General features: G+C 42.5%; 1 protein-coding gene across 2 annotated transcripts in view; it reads right to left on the bottom strand.

Moving 5' to 3' along the window:
• The window catches only part of LOC107282428 (very long-chain acyl-CoA synthetase), a 45,199-nt gene extending 28,809 nt beyond the window's left edge, over nucleotides 1-16,390 (bottom strand). For both annotated transcript variants that reach the window (XM_015810206.1, XM_029282984.1), the window contains exons 1-2: nucleotides 15,913-16,390; nucleotides 11,799-12,008 (exon numbers count right to left, since the gene is read on the bottom strand). In XM_015810206.1, coding sequence (XP_015665692.1) covers nucleotides 11,799-12,008; nucleotides 15,913-16,390 — 688 coding nt within the window. The remainder of the gene's footprint in view (nucleotides 1-11,798; nucleotides 12,009-15,912) is intronic.
• Nucleotides 16,391-18,407: the final 2,017 nt, after the last annotated feature.

The raw sequence follows: 18,407 nt of genomic DNA, 5'->3' as shown, positions 1-18,407 counted from the left end.
TCTATATATAAAATATAAAATCCCCTCTAATGAGTCAAAATCCCAGTTTTTTCAACCTTATTCTAGCTTTCTTCTTTTTGCTAACTAGGCTTCTATATCAGCGCTTTTAAATCATTAAATAGATCTCCTTCTATTCTTATATATGTTATTTGAATTAAAGAAGACCATTTGATTGCCAGTTTTCTGGAAGGACTAGCCCATTTGTATTTGTTAAATTGTCTCCCTGTTATTCCAGTTCCCCATGTTTGCTCTAATATATTTGTCTTCAATTCAATCTGTTCTACTTCTTTCTCAAATTTCTTCTGATTTATATAGAAAGTCATTTTCATTTTCAACATTGTCACTTCCTTTTCTGGATTTTCCATCAGGTGTATTTGTTGGTCGATTGAGTCCTCTGTCTTCATATTTGATTGTCCCGCTTCTTCTGTTATCTTCTGCATTGTTGGTTCTTTGGTTGTAGTCAAAATTTGGCTTTGTACATCTAAGCTGGTATATTGATCTTTTATTTTAGGTCTTATTTTATCACAAGCTAAAAGAATGCTTTCATGTATTGCTTTCAACATAGAAAGAATCTTTTCGGGGGGGCAGGGCCAGCTGTCAAGAAGAACGATGTGTTGGATGATTCTCCGGAATGTCTACACTCGCTTTTGACCGTTTGACGGACCCTTCGAGGTCCCGGATTTCTTGGAGGGTGATCCGAAATCAAGAGGCGCCCTTGATCTTGGCAGTGGCCAAGATCAGCGGACTCAGGAAAAGCCTTGGAAAGCCGAGCGGAAGAAGGTGACGGCCCTTAATGGCCGCGAAGAAATGACAGCCAACAGCTGGCCGACAATAGCGGTGATTTAGCGGGATAGAGACATGACAGAGCCAGTCAAAATAATCCTGACATCTTAGTAGGAGTGATCCGGTGAAAGAACCTGCTGGAGGTTTCCTGGAAAGGACAATCCAAGGAGCCCAGAAGAATAAGAGGAGAGGAGCTTCCCTCCTCGCTCTTTTACTAGCGGCAAAAACAAAGTTCAGGCATAGAAGGGTTGCCTACATTGGTGCAATTTCACTTGTTGGAGAACTTCAAATTGACGAGGAGTTTTCTTTGCCTTCCTTCTTCTTTCTTTCCCCCCCCCCCTTTCTTTCTTTCTCTCCTCCCTCCCTTTCTATAAGGGAAGTTTAACTTCAAGAGGCAAAGTCTTTGTTTAAGCACGGAGTGAAAGCGTGGAAGAAGCTAAGGAAGCAGACATTTTGCCCTGAGACTGTAGACTGAGCATTAGAAACAACAGCAAGAGAGACACCTGCTGGTTGAATTGAGAACAACGCAGAAGGGAAAGTGGAGAGGAAGGAGGGGAAAGAAGATAAGAGGAAACTACAAACTTGTGACTTAAAACATACTTAGTTTTGGTTGTAAGTATAAACCAGAAAGCAGTATAAAATCTCTTTTCTTGATCTCAAAACTTAAAAGATACTATAAGGGACTATAAGGAAAATATATAACCATTGAACTTTTTGAAATGATGGATTCTAGCCTTTAATCAAAAATTGACTTGGGACTATATTTACTGATAAGCTTATTGTGAATATTGATTTTTGTTACATATATTGATATTTAGGGTTAAGTATATAATTGTATTCAATATATTTAATTAATAAGTTACTATTATACATAAAGCACAACATATTTAGTTTTAATATAGACAATTTAGATACTCTGGAGAGAAATGGAGTGACTGTAAATAAGTGGGGTGGCTGGTTTGCAGAGTTGAGAAAGATGACAAGCATCCCTAATCTTACGAGAGTTGGACTAGGGAAGAAGCAGACAACACATACCTCACCAATGGAACCAAGTCCAGCTAGGCAAAGATCCTTGGAAGAGATGACACAAAGAGACAGAGCAAATTCATTTAAAGATTTACAACTAATGTTGCAATCAATGCAAGAGGTGATGTGTAAAAATCATGAAGACTTAAAAAAAGAGATAGGGGAAGTGAGAAACGATACAGGGGAACTCAAGGAAAAGATGAGGTCTATGGATGGGAAATTTGAGTGTTTTCAGCAACAGATTATGAAAAACGAACAAAAATTACAGGAAATGGAAGAAAGAATGGGAAAAGAAGAATTGAGAGTAGACGAAATGAATGAGAGATTAGTTCAGGCAAACAGGGAATTAGAATTGACAGTTATTTCTCTGGAAGTAGAGAAGGCTGCCTACTACCTACGGATCCAAAATATTAGAGAAATGAAGGGTGAAGATTTACCGGTAATGGTGACAGATATTTTGGTGAGGGCCCTGGGGACTACTAAAGAGGATATGGCAAGTGAGATCGATGAGACTTATAGAATTCACACGAACTACGCAAGACGGCACAACCTCCCCAGAGAGGTCCATATTAGATTTGTTAAAAAATCTGTCCGAGATGAAATATTATTTAGGACCAGAGACGACCCACTGGAATATCAAGGCAGACAGCTAATTGTGCTTAAGCAAGTACCAAGAAGGGTGAGAGATATGAGAAGACCTTACCAACAAATAACTTCTAAATTGATAAGGAAAAATATTAATTTTAGATGGTTGGAACCAGAAGGGATTATGGTCGCGTGGCAGGAAAAGAGGTTTCAGCTGGACACAATAGACAAAATAGAGGAATTCTATAGACAAAATTTTGGAAGTGAGGAGGAATTAGTTGAAAGACAGGCAAGAGAAGAAGGTGAGACACCCGCCACAGCCCACAGAAGGAAAGGAACTACAAATTAAAGAGAAGGGAATTGGGAGTGGCGATGATATAGAGACTGAAAAAGACAATGGGAACTACGATGAGGATAGACCTAAAGCAACCAAAGAGATTAGATCAACAAGAATGCCAGTGGAAAGAGAAGTACAAGCTAAAGAGTCTAGACCAACAATAGTAACAAGATCTAAATATAGATAAAGAGGCAAAAGAAGGAATTGAGATTATATCCCTGAACGTTAATGGTTTTAACTTCCCACTGAAGAGGAAAAAATTTCTAAATAAATTGGGCAAGATGAATTTAGACATAATAATCCTGCAAGAAGTACATATTAAAAAACAGCACCAACATTTACTAAATTGCTACAAACTGGGAAAAATGTTTGCAGCGCTCTCACAACAAAAAAAAAGCAGGAGTAGTAGCATATATTAATGCGGAAATTCCAACAAAACATATATATAATGATGAAAATGGCAGAATCTTAATAATAGAAGTAATTTTGAACAAAATAAAAATAGCTCTGGTGGGAATCTATGCTCCCAATGAAGGCCAGAAACAATTTTATAAAAAATTACATAGCACTATTAGTGAATTTGATTATGACAACTTTTGTATAGTGGGAGACTTCAATGCGATCAAGGATAGACAATTGGATTATAAAAGTGATAAGACCAGAAAAGGAATTAGACCAACGCTACCTAGTACTTTCTTAGAAATGGCGGAGGAGTTCAACATTCAGGATATTTGGAGGGAGAGGAATACAGGGAAAAAGCAGTATACGTATTTTTCGGGGCGACACCTCTCATGGTCCAGGATAGATATGGCGTGGTTGTCAACAGACCTAAATTCGGAAGTGGAAGATGTTATAATTGATACAAATTCGTGGGCTGACCACAATCCAATTAGAATTAAATGGAGAGGGCAAAAGAAAACGAGGACGTGGACTCTAAAAAGAGCAATTTTAAACCACAAAGAATTTAAATTAAAATTAGAAGAGCAAATGGGCCTATTCTTCCAGATGAATAAAAAGGAAGACACAGATTCTCAAAACTTATGGGACACAGCCAAAGCCTACATGAGAGATGTCGCAATTGCTTATATGGCTAGGGAAAATAAAACTAAAATACAGCGACAAAGAAAACTTGAAGAAAAACTTAGTAGAGTAGAGGAAAATCTACAAAATGAACCACAAAGGCATGACCTGAAACAACAAATAGATTTAATTAAACATAAGATAAATATTATTGAAAAGGAAGAACTGGGGCAACAAATAAAACGTACCAAACAAAATTTCTTTGAAAATGCCAATAAACCAGGTAGATGGTTGGCTTACAGGACAAAACATAACGATAAAAAGAGGATTAACAAACTATACAATGAAAAAGGAGAGATGGTTTACCAGAATGAAAGGAAGAAAATGGTGGCCTATGAGTTTTATAAGAAATTATATGAAGAGGTATAACGGAAAAACAAGGATGACATATTAAAATATTTGCAATCAGCTGATTTACCAAAAGTTCCAGAGGAGATTAAAAATATGTTAAACAAAGAGATAACACCTTTGGAACTATTTGAGGCAATCAAGAAACAAAAAAATAATAAAGCCCCAGGTCCGGACGGTTTACCAACAGAAATATACAAAATAATGCAAGAATCTCTAAGTCCAGTGTTAGTAGACCTATTCAACGAGGTTCTGAAGAATGTGAAGATTCCGATCTCATGGGAAGAAGCAACTATCACTTTGATCCCCAAGGACAACTCAGATTTGGCGTTCATTAAAAATTATAGGCCCATTTCATTATTAAATTCGGACTATAAAATTTTCATGGCCATAATGGCTAAACGTCTTGAAAGATTCTTAGTAAAATTCATACATACGGATCAAAACGGTTTTCTATCTAAAAGTTATATAAGAAACAATGTCAGGATTATGTTGGACGTATTGGAATATTATGAAGTCCACAATGAAAAACAAATGGGACTAATCTTTCTTGACGCACAAAAGGCATTCGATAATGTGAAATGGGACTTTATGTTTAATCAGTTGGAATACATGGACTTTGGGGAGAATTTCATGAACATGTTCAAAACGATTTATTCCAAACAGGTAGCTAAAGTGATAATTAACGGAGAAATTACTAAAAACTTCCAAATCCAAAAAGGCACAAGGCAAGGTTGCCCGCTATCTCCACTACTGTTTATACTATCCCTGGAGGTACTAAATAGAATAATTTGGAAGGATGAGTATATTAAAGGTTTAGAGATTAAGAGAGAAATTTTTAAATTGCAAGCTTTTGCTGACGATCTTGTTTTCATACTCGAAGAACCTTTACAATCAGGGACAAGGCTAATGGAAGTACTGGGTGAAAATGGTGAAATGGCAGGCCTAAAGATAAATAAGGAAAAAACCAAAATGCTTGTGAAGAATATGATTAGATCACAGAAAAACGAATTAGCTGATAAATTAGGTATTCAGATCACAAAGAAAATAAGATACTTCGGGATAGATCTAACAGCTAGGTGTGTAACAATTAAAAGAGACAATTATGACAAATTAATGGATCAGATTAAAACAGACTTGGACATCTGGACAAATCTCCAGCTTTCTTTCATGGGTAGAATTGCCGTAATTAAAATGAACATATTACCTAAAATATTATTCCTATTTCAATATATACCAATTAGATTAGAAAAGGAATTCTTTCAAAATTTCAACCAAACCATACTTAAATTCATTTGGCAAGGGAAAAAACCAAGGATTAAATTAAAATTATGACAGGATGCTAAGCAAAGGGGGGGTCTCGGCCTCCCCGATCTGGAAAAATACTATCAATCTACAATTCTACTGTGGGTGCGGGATTGGATTCGACTGGAAAATCGGAGATTATTAAAACTGGAAGGTCATGACATGCAGACTGGATGGCATGCCATATTATGGGATGAGAAGCATAAAGTTCACCAGTACTTCTGGAGGCACTACATCAGACGGGCGCTAATAGATGTATGGATCAAAATTCAACAACAGAACTATAGGCAAGTCCCCAATTGGATCTCAACACTAGAAATGTATATACACCCAAGGTTCTTTCAGTTGGGGAAAGTAATAACCTATAAAAACATACTAGACGAGAGAGGAGAATTAAAATCGAGGAAGAATCTCCAAGATGCAGGGATAGAATTAGAATGGTGGGCATACCTCCAACTACAAGCAAGATATAGGCAAGATAAAAAAGAGTGGGGTATAAACTAGATAAAATTTTATTAGGTCCCGAGGATAAAATGATTAAAAAAATATATCATTTTCTTTTAGATCAGACAATGTATGAAGAACAGGTTAAGGAGACCATGTTAACTTGGAGTAAGGATTTTGGTTTCAGTATCAACCTGCATATTTGGCAAGAACTGTGGGAAAGAAATAGGAAACTCACCTTAGCTACCTCATATAAGGAAAATCTTTACAAGATGTTTTATAGATGGCATTTCCCACCCGTAAGGTTAGCCAAAATGGGTTCAAACATCTCACCCCTATGCTGGAAATGTAAAACAGCAATAGGATCATATTACCATATGTGGTGGGAATGCCCAAAGACTCGCGAGTATTGGAACAGGACACGAAACTGGAACTCCCTATATAATTGTGACCTGAATCTCAATTTTGGACTTGAGAAGAACAACCCTTATTGCTGTCTTTTTATGCTGTTCCCTTGTTAGATGGACGACGATGTGTAGGACTGACGTCGATCCGAACGAAAACGCGTTTTTACCTTCAGCAAGGAAATTCCCACAGAGGAAGAGTTAATACATAAAATATTAGCATGTGTGGAAATGGACAGGCTCACAATGATATTAAAAGACAAATGTGGATCAGTTTATTTTGAAACCTGGGATAAATTTTACCGCTGGAGGAATTCGAAGAGGACGGTTGGGATTAAAGACGAATGTTAAGATAGAAATATATGTTATTTTAGAATAAGTATTGTATATAAAACTTAGATGTATATGTAGAGATGAAGAATTGATTGTAAAATGTGGAATAATCTGATAAGAATGTATATACTGGAATGTCACGTTAAATCCAATTTTTTTTTAATTGTATTATAAATAAAATTTGAAAGAAAAAAAAGAAAGAAAGAAAGAATCTTTTCCTGGTCTTCATCCATCTCTTTCACTTATTTGTAAATAGTCTTTCTAGTGAAAGTTATTTGTTAAGCAACAGTCAATAAAGGTTTACATGCACAGTTCAAGTAGGCCAATTTTGCTGCCCAGATATTCTCTTACAGCTAAGTCTCTCACAGATGGTACCAAAGTCAGGAAGGTCTTATCTAAGGTCTGGGCTTTGAGACAAGTCTCTTTTTAGGAAACAACAAATTGCAATACCAAGCTTCACCACAAGATGTCACCAATGCCATTTAAAGTTTTTTAAGTTCCAAATTTTTCTAATTCTTTTTCCAATTTTATTTATTTTTTGTAGATAAAAACAAAAGTCTCCAATAGAAATAGGAAAATTTTTGGTCACCAGGTTTCAGGAACATATAAATCCAATTAGATTAAAGTTGTTCTTTTTAATGCTTGGATTCCCCTGGATAGTCAGACGCCGCTATTCTTAGAGCAGGGGGCAGCATCAGCATTGTGGTTGCCCTCGGGGGCCAGGTGGGTGTAGCTAGGGTGGGTGCAGCCTACTGGGTGGATGTGGATGGAATGGGTGTGGCCTAATGGGTGGGCGTGGCCAGCTCTACATCATTTGCATCAAGGGTGCCTGTGGTAACCTGGGCAGGAGTGGGACAGATCTGAGGATCTCTGGCAGAAGAGGGTGGGACCAGGGCAAGTGTCAAGGCATGGTCCACTGCAGGAGCCTCACTGTTCCTCTCAGGCCATGTGGGGGGGCTGGACGGTGGTGCGGGCTACTGGGAGCCCTGGACAGCAGAGGTCAAATGCCCAGCCTGTCCCTCCAGCATCCACGGCACCAAGCCCAGCCCCACATCCCCAAGGGGACGCCAAGCTGCACTTACCTCCTCCTCAAGGCTGCTGCTGCTGTGCTTGCTCTCCGTAGCCAAGTGGCTCATGATGGGTACAAGGGCAAAGTCAGAGGGAGGCCCATTCCCTCTCCATGGGAGGAGATCCGGCTTTGTATCCAAAGCTTCCTTAGCAATAGGATGGGAGACCCCCAGGATAGGCCAGGAGGAGGGGGCAAGGGGATGGTGAAAGGGCAGCAGGCAGGACTAAGGCAGGACTTCCCTCAGACCCTCCCTCTTCTTCTTTCCTTCTTTCCTTTCTTCCTTCCTAAGTACAGAGTGATGGGAAAATATTTCAGATGAGGGAGGGAGAAAAACAGGCAAGAAATGCAGCTGGGGAGGTGTCACCCTTCGTGAGGAATGAAGAAATGCACCATCGCTTGGAAGTGGCCAGCACATGGCCCTCACCTACTTCACATATCTGGCTTGGAGGGCTCTGGGGAAGGGGATGCCATGAGCAGCATGAGAGTCAACATCATCTGCGCAATGCTGCCCAGCCCCCAGCCTGCCTGGTTTCGGCAGGCAGCGCGGTGCTTTCTTCATAGCGCCAAGAGGTTGAACCGGGTGATGCAAATCCAAAAAGAAGTGTGAAGCTGCCCAGCCCCCAGCCTGCCTGGTTTCGGCAGGCAGTGGGATGCTCTCCTCTCAGCACTGAGAGGTTGAGCCAGGCAGTGCGAAGCTCGCCCGCTTTGCACCTTGCTGCTTGCTGCTTGCTGAAACTGGGCAGGCTGGGGGCTAGGCAGCATTGCACTTCTCATCAGATTCGCGCCACCTGGCTCAGCTCTTGGCACTGTGAGAGAGCGCCCCACTGCCTGCTGAATCCAGGCAGGCTGGGAGCTGGGCGGCCTCACATTTCTTTTTGGATTTGCGCCGCCTGGCTCAGCCTCTCGGCACTGTGGGGAAAGCACCCCACTGCCTGCCGAAACCCCTTCCCCAGAGCCCATCAAGCCGGATATGTGAAGTAGGCGAGGACCATTTGCTGGCCACTTCCAGGCGATGGTGCATTTCTTCATTCCTCACAAAGGGTACACCTCCCCAGCATGCACCCAGGGAGTGGGGCCGACGCAGCAGGGGTTGGTTCCTCACTGTTTCCAGACGGCCTTGTGGAGCTAAGACTGAATGTGTTTCAGCATACATGGCCACCACAAAATTGTACATTGGCTCCCGGCCGGCTGGCCAGAGCCAAGGCAGCAGGGGCCATTCCCTCACTGTTTCCAGGATGGCTTCATGGGCCACATGAAACCACTTCGCAGACCACATCCGGCCCCCGGGCCTTGTGCTTGACATGTCTGTCTTAGAGGGTGGGATAGAAATTCCCTTCCCTCTCTCCTAGGAACACTTCTTTCCCACCCTTCAAGATGGCAGCTCCTGACTACGCAAGGAAAACAAAGCCCTGAAAAATACAATTAAGCAGATGGATTTATTTTACCTTGATATCTGGGGATCCAAAACTTCTATTTTCACGGGGACCTGTCACTTTATCTAAAAAAAAGAACTCTATCTGGATAAAAACCTAGCCTGGTCTTGAAAAAGATTCTAAATGCTGTCAGGGACATCTTGTGGCAAAGCTTGGTATAGCAAGTAAATACTTTTCTTAAAGAGACCTACTTACAGCCCAGATCTGTCCTTGGCATTATCTAAAAGAGATAAAAAGCTGGGAGAACACCTGGACAATTAAATTACTTTATAGGTATTGTGGAGGTGAACATTTACTGACTTTTATCTAAGAAATAGCCTTCACTAAAGGACTATCCATAACTGTGTTAGAAATGGAGGAAGACCAGCCACAACTTAACTATAAACTTATACTTGAAAATATTCTTGAAGCTACTGAAATAATTAAATCCAGATCAAAAGATAAAGGTGCTAGCTTAAACCTATAAAATGAAACTCTGAATTCAACGAAAGAACCTACAATTCAAAAACCAACAGAGGTGGAAGAAACTAATACCAAGACCGAGGAACGTAAAGATCAACCAATACAATTTACTGAAAACCTTGACAAACAAACCCTGACTGCGACTAAAGAACTTACAATCCAAAAAGCAACAGAAGTGGAATAAAGCAACACCAATGTGGAGGCTGTTAAAGACCAACAAATACAGCATACTGGAAACCTAGATAACCAAATAACAACTTTAAAGCCGACGTGACTCTCTATCTAAACCAGAGGAAACCTGAGGAACAAGATGACCAAATTGTACTGAAGGAGCCACCAGGACAACAGCCTAACAACTATGAATGGACCAGCCTTTCTGGAAAATAGATAACTAGATGGTCTCCCTTGGTTCAAGCAATATGTGCAAGAATGAAGGGAGATCTACCTGATGATTTAAAGGTATTGGTATGAAAACCTGGCTGGCACAAAAAGAAAGCCAGAGTTAGATTTTTAAAAAGTGGAATTTTTGATCTATGACAGAGGATCCTAAAGTCTCAACTAATGGGCTAAAGGGAGATTTTTAGATCAGTGGTTCTCAACCTTTTTAATGCCGCGACCCCAACCAGTCGTACGTCGAGGACTAAACCGGTCGTAAGTCGAGGACTAAACCGGTCGTAAGTCGAGGACTACCCAACCGGTCGTAAGTCGAGGACTTTCCCTGCCCGGGAGCGCCGCGCATGCGTGGTTCTGCCCCCTGCGCCGGCCGAGGCATAGCTGGCAAGTGGCAGAGATGGAGCAGGCCGACCACCAGCTGGCCCAGCCCAAGGGAAGTAAGGCACCCACCGGAAAAGGGGAAAAAAATGGTGGACAAAAAAAATGGCGGACAAAAAAATGGCAGACAGCCTTGCTTGGCGACCCCCGTGAAATGGTCGATCGACCCCAAATGGGGTCCCGACCCACAGGTTGAGAACCACTGTTTTAGATGAAGGGAAAGATGATTATTTCATTTAAATATTCTTGTTAAGTGATAAAAAATAAGGGATTAACTGGCTTAATATTTAGGATTTAGACTTATAAGGGAAATGAAAATTAATGATTAGGAATTAGCTTCAAACTATTGTTTAGCCCAAATAATATAGATGACGGACTTGAGACAATAAAGAACACTCTACCAGCAAGTGATGATGTATTAGGATGAGAAATAGAAAATATTTACGAAATAAGATAATAATATATTTAAGTAAGTAATATGTATATTCTAAATATGATAACTTTTATGTAGTGAAATAAAGGAAATTTGGATTACCCGAAATTTAAACACTATGGATATTAAAGATTAAATTGAAATATTGTTATAAAAAATTAAAAATTAGGTAAAACTTAAAAACAGGATATGGATATTAGCAAAAAATATATTGATAAAGGTTTTAATTAACTTTGATATAATTAAAAATCTATTAGCCTAAATGTGATATAACAAATGTTAAGGGAAATAGAGAAGGAATTTCTGATGATGTAACCTGAAATATGTACTAAAGATTTTGTTATTGAGCCACTGATTACCCAGTCACCATGCTGCTTTCCGAATACTCAATATAAAATTTGAAAACCAATAAAATTTGTTTAAAAAAAAAGAAATTCCCCTCACTTTCTCCTCAGAGGGGGAAGATACTTCAAACAGTCTTTACAGGAAAAGAGGGTACTTAGAGTAAAGAGAAGATCAGGTCTCACCCAGTTTCATCCGCGTTGCTTTCAAAGTGCTTGATAGTAGATTTGACTTCGGCTGTCTGCAGCCTAATGGCGAGCCATATTGCTATGGCCGGTCTTTTCTCTGCCACTTTGGAGAGCTGCCTCAGATCGAGCAGAAGGGCTGCTGCCCTCCCGCGATCAAGCAGGGGATCCCTCCTTGCTCATTGCCCCTACAAGGTGACTTTTGACCCTTTCCAGAGTCCCCCAGTGAAGGAAAATCAGACGTGGAAGACGGAGTTGCCTTCCAAGCGTCCGCAGGAGCCACTTTGGCAAACCGGAAGTCCCGCGGGCTGGCAGTTTGACACCCCTGCTCTAGGCTATGCATATCATAAAAATCATGCAACGATACAAGCAGAAGTCAATAGAGAGTCTTTCCAGCCAACAGCATATTCTACCCTTCTAGCTCTCCCAGCAACCACTCCACCTTTGATGCTGCTCACCTGTGGTACCAGAGGTGAAAATATATAGGCATGTAGATTTAGGGGTTACATGGGCTCTGAGGGAAAAGGGCACTGATTCAGCAGAGCTTAATTTGATCCGTTTGAGCAGTGCCTCTACACCTTCAGTTGGGGAATCATCACTCAGATAGAAAACACGTATCCCTTCATCATTTAAAGTAGGCAGGACATCTTCAATGGCATCTTTTAAATCTTGAAAAAGGAAAGAAAAAATATTTGAGTGAATTTACTGCCTTAATTTTGGAAATCTTTTTTTTTTTTAGCCTCTTTCATAAGTACTAAAATGGAGGAAAAGCATGGCAGAGTTTTTGCAAAGACAATGTAAAGAGTAGAACTCTAACCTTGTTTTCTTAGAAACACTAAGCACTCCTAGGCAAAAATGTATAATATAGTCCATTTTTCCTGATTATTTTATTATATGAAACAGGATGAAAAATGTATACACGAATCTGTCTGCTAGCACTAACAAACAAGCCAGAAAGCAAGAAAAAGGAGGGAGAAAAGAAGCCAGTCTGGAATATTATTTTATTTAAAAAAATAAAAAAGAATGATTGAATTGCTTTCATGTCTTTTGCATGCTTCTTTGTTGAAAAATATTTAATTCAGGTGTTAACAAATAATATAGGGTATATCAGTATTCTGTTGCTGCAGGTCCTGAATACATTTATCTTTCTAATGTTGTGTAATAATTCTTTAGCCATTTTTATGGTTACATTCAAAATATAATTATAACCAAACTGAACATATACATCATTGACTTATAGCAATCTAGTGTTAATCACTTTTGAATATCAATTCAAAAGCTGACAATAAATAGTATGGTTACCTTACAGTACTTATATGTATGAAAAGAATATTGCTTTTGGAGCTATGTTTCAGTAAGAACAGTGTATTTGCATATGTTATGGATACATAGAAATATCAATTTTGGAGGGAGTGTAAAACTTGCTATATAATTTTAAGACCACTGAGATCATGTTGAAGATATAATACAAAGAAAAAGGCAAGAATTGGAATAAAAATGTTCTAGTCCAACTAACACAAAAATAGCTCTAAATCACTGTCAACAAAAATAACCCCACCATCATTAACAATGGGATTGAATACGTTTTGCAAACTATTTCATGGGTCCAAACAGTAATGGGATTATACATGATAAAATAGAATCCATACACTTTAGAATCAGAGTAAAGATCCAAGGAACAGAACAGTAGTGATATCGTCTAATGATATCTTCTGAATACCTTTAAATTTTTCTATAAAACATTATCCCCAAACCCCACCTCAGGCGGTTTTTCAGAAAAATGGTGCTGAATATTATTACTAAGAATCCCAAGAAGATCACTAAATTATACTTCTTTCAAATCATAAAAGAAAAAATGAGAACAAAGATAGGATGAAACCACTGTAGGAATATGAGCATTTCATGCAGAAATATCCCAAGTCATGTCTAATGTGAGAATCTCCAAGTATCCTGCAAAATTATCATAGTAAGTCATTCAGAAAATGACCAGTTCTCTTCTAAGACCAGAATGTGATCAATATTTCATTTCTCAACCCAGCTTTCCGGAAGACATTGTGGAAATGCAGTGGAGGTAGAAATTGACTCCTTCGCTGAATAGGGCCCAATTGCTAATGAACTTTAACTTATCAGATTGCCTCCAACCACAACCACAGCCACAACCTTCCTTGCTTCATTATTCACAGCTCCAAAGTATACCTTTATTAAGTATAAACTCATTAGGTATATGATTCTATGAATTATATTTATACATAATAAGATTAATAAATGCATTAAAACAGCGGTTCTCAACCTGTGGGTCGCGACCCCATTTGGGGTCGAATGACCATTTCACGGGGGTCGCCAAACAACGCAATCTGCCATTTTTTTCCGCCATTTTTTCCCCCTTTTCCTTAGCTGTGCTACTACCTCTTATTCTATTGGCTTTTGAAAGCCAATAGAATAGACTCTATTCAAGAGACTCTATTCTATTGGCGTTCGAAAGCCAATAGAATTGGCTTTTGAAAGCCAATAGAATAGACTCTCTTTAAAAGAGTCTAATTCTATTGGCTTTCAAAAGCCAATAGGAATTGTCCAGGCTGTCTCTGCCCTGCTGAGCCCGCCAAAAGTTCCAGTCTGCAAACGGTGCTGCAAGTTGTCTGCAGCTAAGGCGAGCTTTCTGGACATTTCCACCCCTCCCTGCTGAGCAACTCCCAAAAGTAAGTAAAAGAGGGCCACGGGTGGGAGGTGGGAGGCCGGCGGGCGCAGGGAGAGTTGCTGGCGTGCGTGGGGCCCAGCGGGTGCTTAACTCCCTTGGGCTGGGCCAGCTGGTGGCCCAGCCGATGGTCACCCTGCGCCCTCGCTGCTGCGTGCTATGGCCACCCAGGAGCATCTTGTCCTGCCGGCCTGCCGCCGCACCGAACGTGCGGTGGCCAAGGTAAGGCTAGCGGAGCAGCGGCGGGCACAGGGAGGGTTGCTGGCGCGCGTGGGGCCCGGCGGGTGCTTACCTCCCTTGGGCTGGGCCAGCCGGTGGCCTAGCTGGTGGTCGGCCTGCATCCTTGCTGCCGCTTGCCATGGCCGCCCAGGAGCGCCTGGGCTTGCCTGCCTCCGCACCAAACGGGCGTCTTGCTCTGCGATTGCCGGCTCCGCACAAAAGTTTCTTTTTCTTTCCTTTTCTTTTCTAAATTCTACCCCCCTTTCTCCCCCTCTCCTGTCCCCTCTCCCATTCTTTTCTCTCCTCTCCTTCCCGGCGGCGAGATTCGGCCGGCTGAGGGGGTCGCTCTAGCTCGAGCAGGAGAGCCATCTCTATGCTCCTGGGTCACGTGTGGTCGTGCGTGTGGGTCACGTGTGGTCACATGGGTGCGTACGTGTGGGTCACGTGTGGTCACATGGGTGCATGCGTGTGGTCACGTGGGTGCATGGGGTCGCGGCATTAGGAAGGTTGAGAACCGCTGCATTAAAACAATGTAAAAGGGTTACATCTCTCTCTCTCTCTCTCTCTCTCTCTCTCTCTCTCTCTCTCTCTCTCTCATCAGCAATGCTCATTTCAAAATCTATAGGGAGCCTGCAAGCAATATGAATCTGAATACTGTGGTATAATTACATAGCTGTGGATTATCCAGATTTATCAAAAAGGCCCAAAACTAGGATATTCATTAAATAGCAATGCAAATTACTTCCTTACTTCAAAGTGCAGTAAAGACCTTAGATTTCTACCTCAAAATAATGCCCCAAAGATGCTTCTGTCTGAATACTAGTGTCCAAAAGACACTAGAATGGACTGATCCACTCACTTATTTATTTAAATTTATATAGCTGCCTGTCTCATTTATGAGACTTACAAGTTAAAACAGCAGACATACAGAAACTGATTATAAATGTTAAAGTGCAAGAAAGCGCCAGCTTAGAGCTCATAAAACATGGGCTCCACACAACTAATGGTATAGACATGTCTTCAGGGACTTCCTAAAGATCAACAAAGTTAGGACCAGTCTAACCTTAGTGGGGAATAATGTTCCAGAGTCTGGGTGCCATCAGATGGAAATCCTGTTTATACAGGACCCATCATAAGCTCCTTCTTCCAGATCTGATGGGACAGGTGGATAATCTTAGCTTCTAGAAAATTCCTATTTTATACTACAGAAACAAAATGCTACTCTATATGGCCCATTGCAGTTCTTATGGTCTTACCCTCCTGATCTCAGAAGACAATTGATGTCATAGTGCTGGACAAGACAAAACAAATAAAGGAGAAAGAGATTCATTCATTCAAACACATTTACAGTTAGTTGAATTATTGGGAGATTTTTAATAGAGAAATGTAAATGTGGACTTTTATTAAACCAAGAGGTTTACTACTACATAAATTCACAATCTTAACTCATCCAATGCTGACAGAATAATGTTATAAAAGAAATCATTTTGCATATGTCGAACTTATTTTACTAATGCAAAATCAGAAATTGTGGTAACACTTTGCCCATCCCCCTGGGTTAAAAAAATATCTTTGGATGCAATTCAAAAAGAAAAGAAATGACCAATAGTCACAACATATTACTATTTTCTATGGAAGTATTTCCTACATGATTCTCTCACCTGGAGTTGTTAGAAGAATTTTAGCCTTGCAAGACTTCAGCACATGTATCAGAGATTTGAGTCGTAAATTATAGTTGACACATGCCATGGGACAGCCAATCTTTGATAAGCCAATCAAAACTGAGAGATAGGCAGGAATGTTTTTGAAGAAAATAGCCATGGTCTCCTCTTCTTTCAGCCCCACATAGTCCTTCAGTACTCTGGCTATCTGGTTGCTGTGTCTATCAATGTCTCGGTAGGAATAAACCTCATCTTCAAAGATAATCAAGGATTTGTCTGAATACTTCTTAACTCTGGCCAAAAATATTTCTAATACAGTGAAAGGGGCAGTGCGCTGCATGTAACTGTGGCATTGATATCCCATGTGTATGCAGGCAATAATGTTTTTCAGATCTAACCAAAAATAGGGGAAGAAATATTTGCCCAGCAGGGGCAGAAGAATCAAAAGCCCAAACACAGCTGTGTATAGATCCAGCATGGCAGGAATTTAGTCTTGGTATCTTGGAATCAGAATCCAATGTGTTGCAGGCTCTATCCAAGCCCTGTTTTGTGCAAGGCAAAAAGAAGAGAAGTCACGAATAATCAAAAGATGTACCGTATATACTCGAGTATAAGCCGAGTTTTTCAGCCCATTTTTTGAGCTGAAAAATGCCCCCCTAGGCTTATACTCGAGTCAGCTCACGAAAGAAAAAACTGGGAGCCGCATAATTTGTGCGCACATACGCGCGCGCGCGCGCATGTGCACATGCGTGCGTGCGCACAGAACAGGAGGCTTGATTTAAAGAGTGGAGCCTAAGGCAAAACTTGCACCGGCTCTGCCCCCCATCCAGCTCCGTCCTGGCTTCTCCTCCCCTTGGAAAAGACTGCTCTCCCCCCACCCCACGCTCTCCCTCTCTGGGACTTTCTTCTTTCCGCCTTTTGGCGCGAAGGTTCCCAGGGAGCGGAGGAGGAGGCCGATGGGGAGAAGGAGCTGCAGACTCACCTATCTCAGCCTGCTGTTGGAGGCTGGAGTTGAGGCTTCTGGCTCGCTCTGGGAGAGGTGCTCGGAAAAGAGAGGATGAGAAGCGGAAAGTGGGAGAAAGGATGTCTTCCACCTCTCTGGGGTTCTTTTGCTGGGAGGGCGAGGAAGCAGCAGTTCTGCTCCGCAGGAGGTGGGAGCAGGCAGCCTCACCTTCAAGCTCATCTCCAGCGGCGGCGGAGCCATCTGGTGCTGTTTACATGGCCGTTCGTCCGTGTGACTGAGATAGGCAGCGGCACCAACTCTGGTCTGGGGAAAAGAGAGTGGAGCAGGGCGGCGCTGCCTATCTCAGTCACGCGGACGAACGGCTGTGTAAACAGCACCAAATGGCACCGGGGACATGCGTGGCCGGCTCGGCTGCCCAGGGACGGCCCAGGGAGCGATGCCCCTGCCGGCTGCCACCCCCGCTGGACTGGCTCAGGGAGACGCGTGGTCGGCTCGGCTGCCCAGGGAGCGATGCTGGTGGCCGCCGCTCGGTTCCCCCCTCCCGCCTTTCCAGGCACACCCGGTGCCCCCCGAGCCAGAGGCCTCTCGGGGGAGCTGATAACACCAGTCGACAGCTGAGCAGGAACTCGCAAGTTAATTTCAGAGCGGCGGGCCGCGGGGGAAAGAGAGAGAGAGAGAGGCAAGCAGGCGGAGCGCAGCACCAGGGGAGGGGGAGCGAGCGGCGAAGAAGCCGCCGCCGCCGCAGCCAGGCAAGCAGGTGGAGCGCAGCACCAGGGGAGGGGGAGCGAGCGGCGAGCGCTTCCCTCCGATGCCCGGGCTGGAGCCGCCGTGGCCGCCGCTGCCGCTGTGCCGCTGCACTAGGAGCGCCAACTCTGCGCGCAGGCGGTGCTGGTGCCGCTCTCTGCGCAAGTTCCCGCGGCCCGGGGGAGGTGCGCGTTGCGTCGGGGAAGGTCTGGGCCCGGAAGGGGGGCAGGTTGACTCTTTCCCTCTCGCCTTTGCCGCCCTGATGCGGTCGCAAAAAGTTGCGAGGCGGTGGGCGCGGAAGCTCCCTTTCCCTTTTCTCTCTGCCCCTTTCCCGACTCGGGGGTTGTTCCAAGCAAGAGGGGAATCTCTGCTGGCCTCCCGCGGTTCCCTCGGAGTCTGAATGGGTCACCGGCCAAGCACTTGGCCGACACTTTTTTCCCCCCCTCCACATTCAAGTAGTCTACAGGTCGGGAGAATCTCGTTTCAAGGTAACTTCCCATGAACGTTTTGTGGCCATGTGTATTCTTGGAGGGCCGGTTGGTTGAGAAGTCGTCGTTCCCCCCCCTTTTTAAAAAACACTTAAATATGGCTTCATTTGAAGAGAAGAGGCCTCATGAACTATTTGGCTGTTTTTCTGTCTTCTCACTACACCGCCCCCGCCCCCCCCATGGCGGCGTATATGATCTTTAAACTCTCATTCCGGGACTCTGTCGGGACTGCTGCTTGCTCTAAAAAGCGCTAGCAACAAGCCACTCTACAATTAGGGTGATGTTGATGTTAAGACGAA

The sequence above is a fragment of the Protobothrops mucrosquamatus genome, unplaced genomic scaffold (assembly GCF_001527695.2).
Source record: "Protobothrops mucrosquamatus isolate PMUCROS unplaced genomic scaffold, P.Mucros_1.0 scaffold7, whole genome shotgun sequence".
Taxonomy (NCBI): domain Eukaryota; kingdom Metazoa; phylum Chordata; class Lepidosauria; order Squamata; family Viperidae; genus Protobothrops; species Protobothrops mucrosquamatus.
The sequence above is the reverse complement of the archived record's forward strand: the minus strand, read 5'-3'. Positions and strand labels throughout refer to the sequence as shown.